This window comes from Perissodus microlepis, chromosome 23 (genome assembly GCF_051167445.1).
Source record: "Perissodus microlepis isolate ML-2025 ecotype Zambia chromosome 23, ASM5116744v1, whole genome shotgun sequence".
NCBI lineage: Eukaryota > Metazoa > Chordata > Actinopteri > Cichliformes > Cichlidae > Perissodus > Perissodus microlepis.
In genome coordinates this window covers 11530081-11543840 of record NC_140482.1, presented here as the reverse complement: position 1 = coordinate 11543840, position 13760 = coordinate 11530081, and the positions used below count along the sequence as shown (strand labels likewise).

Sequence of the window (13760 nt, the reverse complement as noted above, 5' to 3'; positions counted from 1 at the left end):
TGCCTTGTTAGAAAAAGGAAGGGCATCACAGCGCTGACGCTGCACCAGTAAAAGACAAACTGCTTTGGCTGAGACACGTTTTTAGCAGTGCTTTCCTCAAACACTCAGGAAAACTGGAAAACACAAAATCATATCAAAATCAACAGGAAAAAAAAAAAGAAACAAACAAACAGAACAGTTAGATTCACCAATACCCAAGACATTTATGACACTAAAAATATGATTTTAATTAGTAAGGAGATAACACTTTAACAGAAATTGGGATAAACACATCTTAACCTCCTAACACTCACTGGCTGTTTGGGGATCTGCTGTCGAGTGCAGATTTTTACAAAAAATTTTCCTACACTTTTGACACCTTGGTTTGAATGACTGTTAACATCAACTTTAGAGCATCGTTAGCTGAAGCAACGTAGGCAATTATGCTAAATGTGTGTGTGTGTGTGTGTGTGTGTGTTGCTTAGGCAGCTATGCTGGCAAATGTTGCATCTATGAGCAGGGGCGCCTCCAGAATTTTTTTTTCATAGGGGTGGCCACTAAAAATATTGGGGTGGCACACCAAAAACCGAACTTACGTTTTGTTATGCTGTTGTCAAATATAGGTTACTTGGAAAATATTGTGCGGGGTGGGGGTCACGACAGGAAATGCGAATGACAAATATTATATATGCCGGAATAAAAAACAAGTTAATGTTTCACCTTATTGTATTATTGTAGGGTCTTCCTTTCTCTTGACACCCCCCCCCCCCCCCCCCAACAGTTTCTTTATTTTTTTTATTATTCTATTATTATTATTTTCTTATTATTTGTTTATTTACCCAAGAAAGGCTAAAAGAATGACCAATATATGCAGAGAATCTGACCCATGTAAACCATAAAAGAATACTGGGACGGTTTTGTGATTTAAAAGGTTTCCCAGCTGTGAAAATATCTGCCTATCGGTAGTTTTTAATATGTTTAATATGAAGTTGTAAAAGTAAAATTGAGTATGCGAGGTGTCAGCTATTGCTACTTATTTAATTATTAGTGTTTATTAACACATAATGTTTCTAGAGGCTAATGATGTAATGTTGCTTGGTACAATACCACCACAAAACTCTCTGTACAAAGCAAAGCAGTCCTTCCTTGCGCTTGACTATGAATAGTAGGGTGTGTTATATTTGCATGACCTGTAAACAAAAAGGGATTTGTTTTTTTTATTTGCGCTAAATTTAACGGAATGTTTTTTGTTTGTTTGTCTTTCTTTTTTAAATTTTTTTTTGCTGGCATTTGATTTTAATGCTACAGTTTTTTCCTACTTGTACATTTTCGCTTTGATCATTGTGTTTGAATGTAGTGTGAACTACACTCCCCAGGCGATTTTACTTAGTTCACCTGCTGTCAGTTCATTAATCACTGATGACTGGACAGTTGTTGCTTAAGGCAGGGATTTACTATACTAAACACTGAGCTGCAAACTTCATACATTTTTCTTCATTGAATCTTTTTTGAAAAATGATTGTAATGTAATCATTATGAAACTATTTTCAGCCTCTTTAGTTTGCAAGCATCGTTTGATGCGTCAGACATCTGCTGCTACACAGTACCATTACAAACACGATTCATGATTTTTAGCACCTTCTCTGAAACATCACAGCAGTGTGCTACAGTTAAACATATTTACTATATTACTATTACAAGTGACACACACTGTGCCAAAAGTGTATGTAATGGTTTTCAAAAAAAGAAGTGATTTATTAGATATTTCTCAATAAAAGATAAAAAGGTTCTTGAGTGCTTGTGATGCATTCATTTCCCCAGCCTCCTGGCGACATCCTTATAGGCTAGCTCGATTTCCACATCAGCTGCACAGGTGTTGATGAACTCGTCCTGTTTGTAAGCATTTCCGAGGTACCGCCACAAACCTCTGAACTCTGACGGGATCTCATAGTTTCTGTATTTCTTTGCAACCACCTGCAAAAGCGCCAGTTATTTTGACACTGCTAAAAGTCAAAGTTAAATGATTAAAGTAGCTGAAGATAAAGAAACCACTCCGGCGGAGGCTACCTTAACGACATGAAGCTTTGGTAGAAGGTTGCAGTCAGCAAGTGTCAGTTCATTTCCGTCCAGGAACTTGCGGGTGGATTCTCCCTCGTCTGCCTCATCAGGGAGAGGACTAATCAGGTACTCGTCCAGCTTAGCCAGGGCCTTGTTTAGATTGGCCTCTAAAGCTAAAACACACAGGAAGCATTACCATAAGATTTTAAACGATGACAAACCCAATTATAGACATATTTCCTGGGTGCTGCATGCTCACCTCGATTTTTATCCGGTTTTGTGTTTTTGACAAAAGCTGAAAATCTGGCAAATATGTCATTTCCTGCTGTGTTGGATTCACGATTCTTTGCTGCAAGTTTGGGGTACCTGACAAAACAGCAGAACATTGTTTCGGGTTGTTACCTGGCCTATTTACCAATCTCTTTTTGTCTGTGTGTGAGACCTACTTTGGTGGAGCCAGCTTTTCCTCCAGGAATTCCTCTATTTTGTTGACATCAGAGTAAACTTCCCCTTCGAAAGTGAGGAAGGGCGGGTGTGTCCCAGGAGCCAGGTTGTGAAGATCAGCTGGTTTCCTGATTAGAGTAGAATCATTTTACACCCTCTTCAATAAATATGTCAAATATGTAATAACACTGATAATGTAGTAATGAGGCTCTTAAAACTTAATTGCGACCCTCAGAGATTTTGTTTATTACCGTCATGTATATCTCAGAGCAGCACTTGGAGCCAGAGCGTAATTAAATAGACCTCTGAAAGCTATTTTTAACTTTTGTCGATAAAAGAAAATGTTAAGTAGGTTTGTGTAATACTGCAACAATATCAAACATTTTTTTTTTTGTTTTTCTTATTTAACAATGTTTGTTTTATGGCTATTTCGATTCACAGAACTAGGAACTATTCTCAAAGACTGCTTAAAGAAATTTCAATAAAGCTTATAAAAGAATGTTAAAAAGATAGTCATACAATATACAATGTAATACATTTCGTAGTATGTTTACATGTTTCAATAAAACGCTACATCTAAGCTGTGTCCAAATTCAGAGGCTGCATCCTCCTTAGGACCCGGTTTTTGCGGTCTACGTGGGTCGGGTCCTCCGTAGGCCGTGTAGGCTGGAAGTGAGCGGCTGTGAAATGGGACGGTCTAGCCTTCAGATTTGCATCACCGCTGTCTCTGTGGAGTTTAATAAACTCAGCCGTCTGCTCCTTGCTATCTAAAATATAACAGGACACTGCCGTAAATTCTCGACCATCTCACACTTCTGTTTAATCAGTTTTTCTGTTTAACGTTTTTTCAGCTGTGTAGAAACTATAACTTTAATCTCAGCCAAACTGATTTACTCACAAACAAATAAAACACTGGAAAAAAGCCAAACAAGAACTGTTTAAGTTATCTAAGTGACTTATATATCATGTTTAACCTGAGTAGCGAAAGACCGCGGGGGGTATGAAAACAATGTGCCTGGAGTCCATTGTTCTCGCTGGCTAGCTATCGAGCTGGGAAACAAATGTCTCCGAAAACGTCAGAGCACTTTTGGAAATATGTGATATCTTGATAAACTGAACAGATATTTGAAGTTTGCGCAGCTACATTCTCGCCTGAAAATATCTTAAAAGTTTATTTTGTGACTCAGAAAGAGTAACAAGAGTAATATTAGAACTAAGTATTGTTGGAAACTGGAATTGGCTGGGCCACGCTATGAATTCTGGGATAGGTTGGGCCACGAAGGATACACCCGACCTCTGCTTCAAATCTGGGAAGAAGGAGGACACATTTGGAAGAGTCTACGAATTTGGACACCCTAGGCCCTACACAGCAAAATCTCCAGTGTTAAATTAACACTAGAGAGTGTCTATATGGGTCCACACCTCTGAGTGTTAAATACAACACTGTTGAGTGTTAAATTAACACTTTTGACAGTGTTATATGTTTAAAAGTAACCTAGTCAGTTTTAAAGATTAACAATGGCTAACACTGAGCAGTGCTGATTTTCTAACACTGGAAAATAACGCAAAATGTTAGAAATATTTCAGTGTTAGAAAATCAGCACTGCTCAGTGTTAGCCATTGTTAATCTTCAAAACTGACTAGGTTACTTTTAAACATATAACACTGTCAAAAGTGTTAATTTAACACTGGAGATTTTGCTGTGTAGGGTGACCATATTTTGATTTCCAAAAAAGAGGACACTTGGCCCAGACATGATTAACTTTAATAATACTGTTGGCTTAAAGAAAATTTTAACATATTTAAACGATGCCTTCTCTGTGCGGTTAATGAATGGTGAAACAAAAATGTCATATAGACTTTTACAAGTCAACAAGGGCAAAAAAATAACTTAAAAACCTCTGGAATTAAATAATGGTATAGAAATAATGCTCATCTGTATAAGAAAAATGACCAGTACCGGGACGGTACGAGGGAAATTTCTTTTGCAGTTCATCTGTAAAGCTGCAGTTGCGCTTTGGCATCTTTTAAACATCACCAGGCGCGCTGCTGCGCGCTGTCTGTCCCGTCTGTGAGCGCAGAACAACAACTCACAAAGCCGCAGCTTGGGGATGACGTTACACATATGGGTCCTCTGTAGGAAAACCCGAACATTTTCATCAGTCTCGACGGTTGGTCACCCTAGGACAGCCTTCGCGGTGTCGCTGTGATGTAATCGGCCTACAAATGCGGCCTCAGCAGGATGCAGCCTATGAATTTGGCCACAGCTCTTATTCCCATTTTCATAGCAAAACATAAGGAAATGAAGGGAGGATGAAGACTTTTGCACAACACTGGATGATAACTGTATCGTGAACTGTATTAAGGCTTAAAAGTAAGCATGATTAAGGCTGTGGCTGTTTTGAATGATAGAGGCACCTACCCATAGACATATTCTATGGCTAGCTTGCTTGCTAGCCAAAATTAGCATCATAGCCCTTAGCTAGCAAGCTAACAATTGAAATGTTAGCTACTAATTCCCACAGACTACCCTCTCGTCCAAATGTGTTTTTAAAAATGGCAACCCGAAGGCTCCAAAAGCTACATCCATCTATTACATGGAATCTATGAGTTAAACGTGGCGAAATTTTGACCGTTTGGTAAAAGAGAATTACTGCATTTGAATAAAACACCAAATCCACACTTTTAAGCTTAGATTTCAAAACTTACATTTTAACTACTGATTGTATCTACTGTTCTGATTTTATCTACTGTTTTTTTAATCAATTTTAAATCATGCTTTTTATTTGTTTTTGTGTTTTAATGTCTCTGTAAAGCACTTTGAATCACCTTGTTGTTGAATTGAGCTATATAAATAAACTTGCCTTGCCTTGCCTTACTGCAACAAAGAGCTAAACAGACAGAATTCCTGTTCCTACAACTGTGCAGCTGAAAATACAGATCTAAATGTAATACTAATATTGTGACAAAGCTTTATTTGCATTACATTGTGTATCTATTAATTTTATTTATTTTTACAAGGAACGGAACCAAGGGAAGAATTTATATAAATTTTGGGGCTCAAATAAAAACAGGCACAAAAAACCCCAACCCAAACAACAAAAAACACCAGTTGAGATATTTTATATACTTTATAATCAAAGGAGCTTGCAAAGAAAAGCGTCTGGACTTCTTTAAGTTGCTTGAAGACGTTTTACCTCTCATCCGAGAAGCTTCTTCAGTTCTAAGGTCAAATGGTGGAGAGTCCCAGATTTAAACCTAGTGGGAGTGTCCCCCCACAGAGGGACAAAAGGACCCCCTGATGATCCTCTAATCACCTGAGCCAAGGTGTGAAACTGGGTGTGGGTCCCAATCAGCCAGGGTTTCGGGTGAGCTCATTGTTTGGGGCCCTGGGTGTGGGTGTGGGGCCAGGTTTCACAATGAGCTCACCCGAAACCCTGGCTGATTGGGACCCGCACCCAGTTTCACACCTTGGCTCAGGTGATTAGAGGATCATCAGGGGGTCCTTTTGTCCCTCTGTGGGGGGACACTCCCACTAGGTTTAAATCTGGGACTCCCCACCATTTGACCTTAGAACTGAAGAAGCTTCTCGGATGAGAGGTGAAACGTCTTCAAGCAACTTAAAGAAGTCCAGACGCTTTTCTTTGCAAGCTCCTTTGACTACGATGACCTGGATGACTGAGAACCTTCACAGATATACTTTATAATATGTAAATGGCTTGATTGTGAACTGTAACTTGACAGCACAACACTGTGTTATCATTTAACACAATAACATTTAGTTATTACCTCTTTAGGTCAACAGTGGTGACGTTGAAGACAACACCTTTCAGCCACAGGATCATGAAGAGGCGCTGGGAGAAAGGACAGTTTCCAATGCTCTCGCCATCACTCCCAGCCTGTAATATAGTTTAGAGCTGAGTACAAAACAGAATGTGCATTTGTAATACATAGAGATGAATGCTGACTTACTCTTCTTTTAATGCATGCAAGAATCCACTGACAGACACATTTACACACATACACTGATTCACACACTTGCACACAATGCATGCAGTCCCGATGAGCTATCAATTAATCAGCTCACTGGCACAGTGAAAGACGAAGAATCAGTGCTTTATAGTGTGAAGCAGGGGTTTTGCAGTTGGGCTTGTGTGTATATTATCGAAATAGAAAGTGTGTATGTTTGTGTACATGTGTTCTTCAGTGTGTGCGTGAATGCAAAGCTGCAACAGGACACTGTAACGAGACACCAGGTCTAACATGAATAATCCACGCTGCTTCCATTACATGCTTCACTGCATGTTTGGACTTCTGGTCCCTACCTACTGCAGCAGCGTGTATCAAATCATACAACAGCGCTCACTGTCGAGCCAAGGAAAAAACATTTTTCAATCTTATTTTAAGAGATGAAAACCTATTTTTGCCAAAAATGTACTGTATAAAGCTTTTAGTGTTTCAAGAATTTTCTCATTGCTGTTGCCATCCATTCAGGTACAATACAGAAGACACTGAAGCACTGAATGTTGCATAATATATACATTTTAATCAGTTGCAATGTGAAGAACCTGACTTATATGCCACTTAAATCATATTTTCATGTGATTTGTGGTAATTGGTAATTAAATGCTCACTGCATCTACTGTATACAGTAAGCTACCATTGTTTCTGATTCACTTCTCCAATCCAACCTCTTCTTCTATCAAAATCAGCAGGAAAGTAACAAAAAGCAGGATTCTCTTCCTGCCCATGTTGATTGCTGCAGCTAGCAAAGGGAAAGTTCACTGACCAGTCTGTAGACTTGCCTAACTGTGACTTTAGTGGTAAATTTCTCAGAGGCTGCAGAGAACACTCACAGCCAGTTAGGGAATACTCTTTTTTTCCTCACGACTGGTGGTTGCCAGATGGGTCTTTTTCAACTGATCCTATAGCAGCCCCACGACTGACAACAAAAATGATTAACGCCAGTTGAAGTTAACGCCAAGTGGTCAATGGTCACAGTTCTGCAAAACCTCAATTAAAAAAATATTGGTATATATATATATATATATATATATATATATATATATATATATATATATATATATATATATATATATTAGCATCAGAATTTTAATCTATAAAATTATTATTTTTTAAATCCACTAACAGTCTCAAAACAAGCTAAAAGTTAAACCAGATAGCTTAAAGTTTACTAGTTAGCCACTCAGTTCATTTTAGCATAAAGACCAGAAATAAGGAAAACAGTTTGTCTGGATCTGTTAGAGACTCAGTTTGGATAGAAACTAATCAAACAAAATGAAGAAACAATGACGCTCGGTTAATTCAAACAAATGAAATGAATATGTTAATTTGTGGGAGATGTGCTAGCTTACATGGCTAGCTAATGTCTCCTTTTTTCTATTATTTTTAACTCAGCATATATGTTCAAGTGTTCACAAAAATGGAATAAAGGAATAAAAAACAGTAAAGTAACATAATGAAAACTACTTGAAAGGTTATACATTAATGTTATGGTCTCATTTCAGAAAGGAAATGAATGTTCTCTTTATGTCAGTAACTTGTAAAGTGGGAGGAATTTGCCTTAGAGTCTTATTCTGAAGAATAGAAAAACAGACTTTTTGGAAAAAAATACTAAAATATTTTTATTTCTGTTAGGTAGAAACAAATTCATGAACAGTTTAATAATTCATAATTTCCTTGACTGCTGATTGTGAGGACTGTAAAATGTAAATATTCTTATTGGTTACTTTTAGAGTTATGGTTAGGGTTTGTAGTCGTCAACAACTTTGACCTCAGTTGGTTAAAGGGTTTCTGGCTGAAAGTGTATTACTTAGTATATGTAGCAAGGATACATGTTATGCATTAGCATATTACGCCACATGCCAACAGATATTGTGGCTTAACCTTCAGCTATTAAAAGCTGCTGCTCTCAATACTGAAAGGACCCCAGTAATAATTCAGTGGGAGAGAGCAAGAGAGAGATTGTTTGTGCACGTGGGTGTCAGGTTAACACACGGAAAATCAGCACGCTACAACAACAACAACATGGCATGCACACGCTTGAAGAAGCTGCTAACCCCCCACCTTACCAAACACAGTTGCTATTTAGGTGATAATAATGTGTGCATACTGAACTTAAATGTTACTTGTCATACAAAAAACGAAAAACATTATCAACAGCATGCAAACATATGCAAATGTGCAGCGACATTAGATTCAGAAGTGAGACAAGAAATTATCGAATATTAGTTTGATGTTAGTTTGTGATGTACACACACCAAAATGCACACATTTAGACCCCCACCTTGACAAACAGCTCAATATCAGGGTCCTTGTCCTCCTCGGCGGCAGTATCCGTCATGGTCAAGAAAGACTGGCTTTGTTTGCGTGTTTTATTTCCACAGTGCAGTTGTATTTGTTTGTGTGTATATGTTAGTTAGCCAGCTCAGTTTTCAGCAGATCCTCCTCCGGGTCCATTCGGTAAAGTCAGCTCAGTCCCACAGCAGCTCTGTCAGAGTGTCAGCTGAGGATGAGTGACGAAGAGAGAGAGAGGGAAAGAAGGTGGAGGGGGTGGTGTGTGTGTTTGTAAGGGGTTCAGTTTTCTACCTGAGTTCTTAGCCGTGGGGGCGTGACATTGCTGAGCAAAAATAACCCCTCTGTGGAGGGGTGGGGGTGTTGGTGAAAGTACTAATACAGTAAGTAGGGAAAGAGCAGAGCAAGGGTGCCCTGGCCCCTCGCACCTCTTACAACTTTGATGGACAACAGCTGGGTGATTCTGAATCACCACGAGTCATCGTGGTGATTCTGAATCACCACGAGTCATCGTTACCATCTCAGACTTGTGGTGACTCAGACATCACCACCCATAGGTCTCATGGTGTCTGTGTCAGCATGGCAGCAAGTTGATGTCAAACATTCAGAGAGCTTCTCACACAGTGCATGGTTTGTTTTGCACCCTATATCAGTGCTGTTCATCCCTGTGACCAAGATGTTTTAAAGGGGATCAGGAACAAGAAACATGATAACTAAATACAGTGTACAAAGTTGATGTAGAAAACATTAGGCATAATTTTATTTTATTTTTTGCCCTGTGATATAGCCCTTTAATACAGATGATATCACATTACAGTGGGACTGCACACAAGTTTAAACTTCTATTCCAGTTCAGTTCATTTATGTAGTGCCAAATGACAACAACAGTTTCATCAGTGCGCTTTATATTGTAAGGTAAAGATGTTACCATAATACAAAGAAAACCACAACAATCAGATGACCCCCCCCCCCCCCAACGAGCAACTTGGCAACAGTGGGAAGGAAAAACTCCATTTTAGCAGGAAGAAACCTAAGTCTTGTGAAGACATGATTTTCAAAGTAGTGAAGCAAGTATTTAGACCAGGGGTGGGCAACTCCAGGCCTCGAGGGCCGGTGTCCTGCAGGTTTTATCTGAGCAATCTGAGCAATGGGACTAGAAGGGCCTTGGTAAGGGAGGTGACCGAGAACCTGGTAATCATTTTGACAAAGCTCCAGGGTTTCTGGGTGGAGATAGGAGAAACTTTCTAGGAGGACAGCCATATCTGCTGGACTAATCAGGCCTGATGGCAGATGGTGAGACTTCTTGGTAAAAGGCACATGATAGCCCGCCTAGAGTTTGCCAAAAGGCACCTGAAGGACTGTCATAGAAAAGACTGAACTCTTTGGACTAAATGCCAAAAGTCATGTCTGGAGGAAACTAGGCACTGCTCATAACCTGGCCATTACCATCCGTAAAGTGAAGTATGGTGGTGCTATGGGGATATTTTTAGGCAGCAGTGTAAAACGAAAAACATACAAAAAAATTATTTCTCATTTGATATATCTATAGAACTAAGAAGTGCAACCTGAATAACACCAGATGTATATTTTATCCAATTTAATAGTTTTTGGCATATTTCAGATTTTGTTTTCAAACTAAATTATTTTTATATTCAGAACTTTTGTCACACCAGTGTATCTTGCTTTGAACATTTTGCATAAGTGGCAACCTTGTAAGGAGTTGGTACTTATGCACTTTACTACAAATAATAAAGTGTATACAATCATAATATACAGCTGACAAAAGAAAGACAAATATAAGTGTATTTCTACACTAAGCATTACGTTCTTTACTATATGACTGGTCTCTCACAGAAAGTTTGTACATCATACAGGCTAATAAATCATTAAGGAAACACCCTCACACTATTCTGCCAAATGAGCGTTTGTAATTAGTATGTAGAGTTTTCCAAACGACCTGTGGACATGTTCCAGGAGGTAAAAGATAAAGAGAACTTTATCTCGTTGTACTTCCACTGCTCTGTCAAAGCAATGATGTAGCCTTTAATATAGCTAATTACAGATGAGCATCTATATTATTATTATTATTGTTATTATTATCATTATTATTATTTCACAAGGCAGTTTCAAACATGTGGAGTCACTCACTGTGGTGACCCTTTGTGAATAAGGAAGCAACTGAAAATAGTTTCTTCTATTATTATTATTTTTATTATTAGTAGTATTAGTATGCTAAAGTCTGTAACACAATAATTTCCAAAATAAAAAAGGAATAAATCATTTATCATGTTATTTTTATAAAGGTGCTCTTTAGAAATGAGTACCAAAAGTTTAGCTTACTAGCTGTCAAATCATAGCAACTGATGCTAGCTAGTCAGGTTTAAGTGAATGTAGAGTATAGCAGTGTACACAGTAACCAGAGTTAGCTAGCTGTGTCTGTATATTAAATGTGTATAGCTATCTAGTGACTAAAGTTTGGTTCCTAAGATAACGCAAGGCTAATGTAAGTGCAAGGTAATTTAGACAGCACCTTATCAGACCTTAGAAGTTATTCAAACTGCTTTGCAGGCAAAAGATAAAAGAAATAAAAGATTATAAAACTGAATCTAACCAGAGGTATGTGTTTCAGATGTTTTAATTTAGAGGTTTTAGAATGAGTCTAAGAGAAAGTGGCATCAAACGGATTAGTTTAAATGAATCAGGATATTCACAATGAAAGAGTTCGGAGAACCTGGGATTAGTTTGCGGGCTCTTTGTTGTTGCCTGCGGCAGACTTCGGCCTCTCTAATTCTGCTGCAGTGGCCTCTGGGTTATATTGCTATGTGCTGCTTTAGTGTCAATGTGTAACATTTATGATCCCTGTGTACTTGAGTGATAGTGGACTTTAGTGTGGAATGTGCTGATTGTGTAATAGCACGTGTGGATTTAGAATGCTTATCGCTAATATAAGCTCGATAGACGAATGAAACGGACACACTCTCACTGTATACGTAACACACATGCACATACCACTCTTCACATGGTCATTTGACAGGGACCGTCCCCAACTATCCCGACACTGACTCCGAACATTCCCGTCAGTTCAACTGAGCTTATATTTAGAATCAGAGTATCTCCCTGCAGCACACATCAACACATGTGTAGAGAAATGACTAAATAATATGGCCTATTAATAGAAGGATGTTTGTACTGAAGAGGCATAAGGTTCAAATGTGGCTTTATCACATTCCACATAAATTCACACACTATAGATAGTCACTGACCTTGTACACCACGATGATATGAACCTAATCATGACTGAAATTTATGGACGCTATAAGTTAGTTCAAAGAAAGAGAAGACGGCGTGTATGTATGTGTGTGCGTGTCCTGTAGAGCCACAATATATTTTACATTCACCTGATCTGAGCCTTTCTCTTTCCTACCTTAACAAAGAGCACGACCTTTGGTCCATCTTTGTCAGGCACTGGCTTCTCCTTAGCTGTTTCCTTCTCAGAGGCTGATGAAGATGATGATGAGGATGAGGATCTGCGTGATTTGTCCACCTCCATCTCCCAGTTTAACTCATTCAACGGCTCTACCTGTGAGTTCTCCTCTTCTTCCTCTTTTTCTTCCTCTACCTTCTCCTCCCCACTGGAACTCCCCAGCTCCACTTTCTCCTCTTCTTTCTCATGAGAAGAAGATGAAGACGATGAGGAGGATGAGGAAGAGGACGTGCTCCCTCGCCTCTCCTCTGCGGGAGGCTCAGGCGCCGGGATCGAAGGAGGAGCTGGTATTCTTCTTGAGGCCACTTCGGCGTTTTCATACTCAGGAGTCAGATGCGAAAGATCTTCGTATGGGGCCTCGTAGGGCAATTCATATTCACCTGACGACTGGTTCCGGTAGGTCGGCTCTGGGTTCTCGTACACATTCCCCTCAGAAAGATCCATCCTGGTTGGAGAAATCAAACAGAGATGGTGGAGCGTGCCAAGGTGTAAAGCAGAGTGAGGGCAATCGCAACAGGGCCTATCTTATCAGAAGATACCCCAATCAGGACTTTGGACAGGGATGGCCGAAAGGCTGGGCCAAGGGGAACTGCAGTAAGTCAGTATACTGCATGTTATTACTGTCTTAGTGTCTATAAACACAATATAAGCATGTTTAAAAAATATATATGAGGGTCCATTCATTCCAAAATTATGTTCACACTGTCTATGTCAGCTGAACACATATCTAAACTGTACTTCAGATGCGGCAGAACTCTTTTGACAGATTGTAATTGTCCACGGTAATGTTGAGGTTATTATATTTTTTATGATTTGGAGAAAGCTAGGTAGGGAACGCAACAAGACAAATAAAGTAAAATTGCACAGAGAAATGTTTTGTCAGTTGGGTTATCAGCATGGACAATTTGTCATAATAGCTTTGTCACAACTGAAGCACAAGTCAAGGTTTAAAAGAACACATGGAAATCCAGCATATAAGAGAAAGAGCTTGTAGAATTCTAGAGAGCTTAGAAGTTAATATTTTGTATGACTGCCTGCCATAAATCAAAGTTGGCTAAAAAAGTTTCACACTCTAAAGCACAACCCAACAAGTGACAAAGTGCTGTTCAAAAACTGTATTAACACAAGGCTCTCTTAGTAAGGAGCAAAGACTTGATGCCGTGGTCAAACGCCATGGTTTTTTCAGGACTCGGTTCAAGCAGCAGTTCTGTCAGGAAAGGAGAGAAAGGTCAGTGGAAGCTGGAGCTATTATGAGGATGGAGTGTCTTAACTGGATTAGGTTCTTCCTTGATGTTTCTAGGGAGGCAATGGTGGGACAGGAATGGACTGACCAGGGATCCACGGAGAGACCAGAGATGTGAAGGTTGACATGCAGCTGACTATGGCATATTGATTTCCTCAGTTCCTTTCTCAGAGGATGCAGACCAGCTTGGAAAGCCCAGGGAATGCTTTCCCAATATTTAAGACTCAACTTTGAAAA

General features: G+C 39.2%; 1 protein-coding gene across 2 annotated transcripts; it reads right to left on the bottom strand.

Annotated features, from left to right (window-relative positions):
- Window positions 1-804: 804 nt before the first annotated feature.
- clic5a (CLIC family member 5a) lies at window positions 805-12724 on the bottom strand. Of its 2 annotated transcripts, none has more exons than XM_084921495.1 (6): window positions 12221-12724; window positions 6271-6380; window positions 2484-2609; window positions 2297-2403; window positions 2047-2210; window positions 805-1953 (listed from the first exon to the last, which is right to left on the bottom strand). In XM_084921495.1, the coding sequence occupies exons 1-6, from the start codon at window positions 12722-12724 to the stop codon at window positions 1789-1791; spliced, it is 1176 nt and encodes a 391-aa protein (XP_084777621.1). In that variant the 3' UTR covers window positions 805-1788. The 2 variants fall into 2 exon arrangements, with proteins under 2 accessions (XP_084777621.1, XP_084777622.1); XM_084921496.1 differs by lacking the exon at window positions 12221-12724 and adding an exon at window positions 8789-8964.
- Window positions 12725-13760: the final 1036 nt, after the last annotated feature.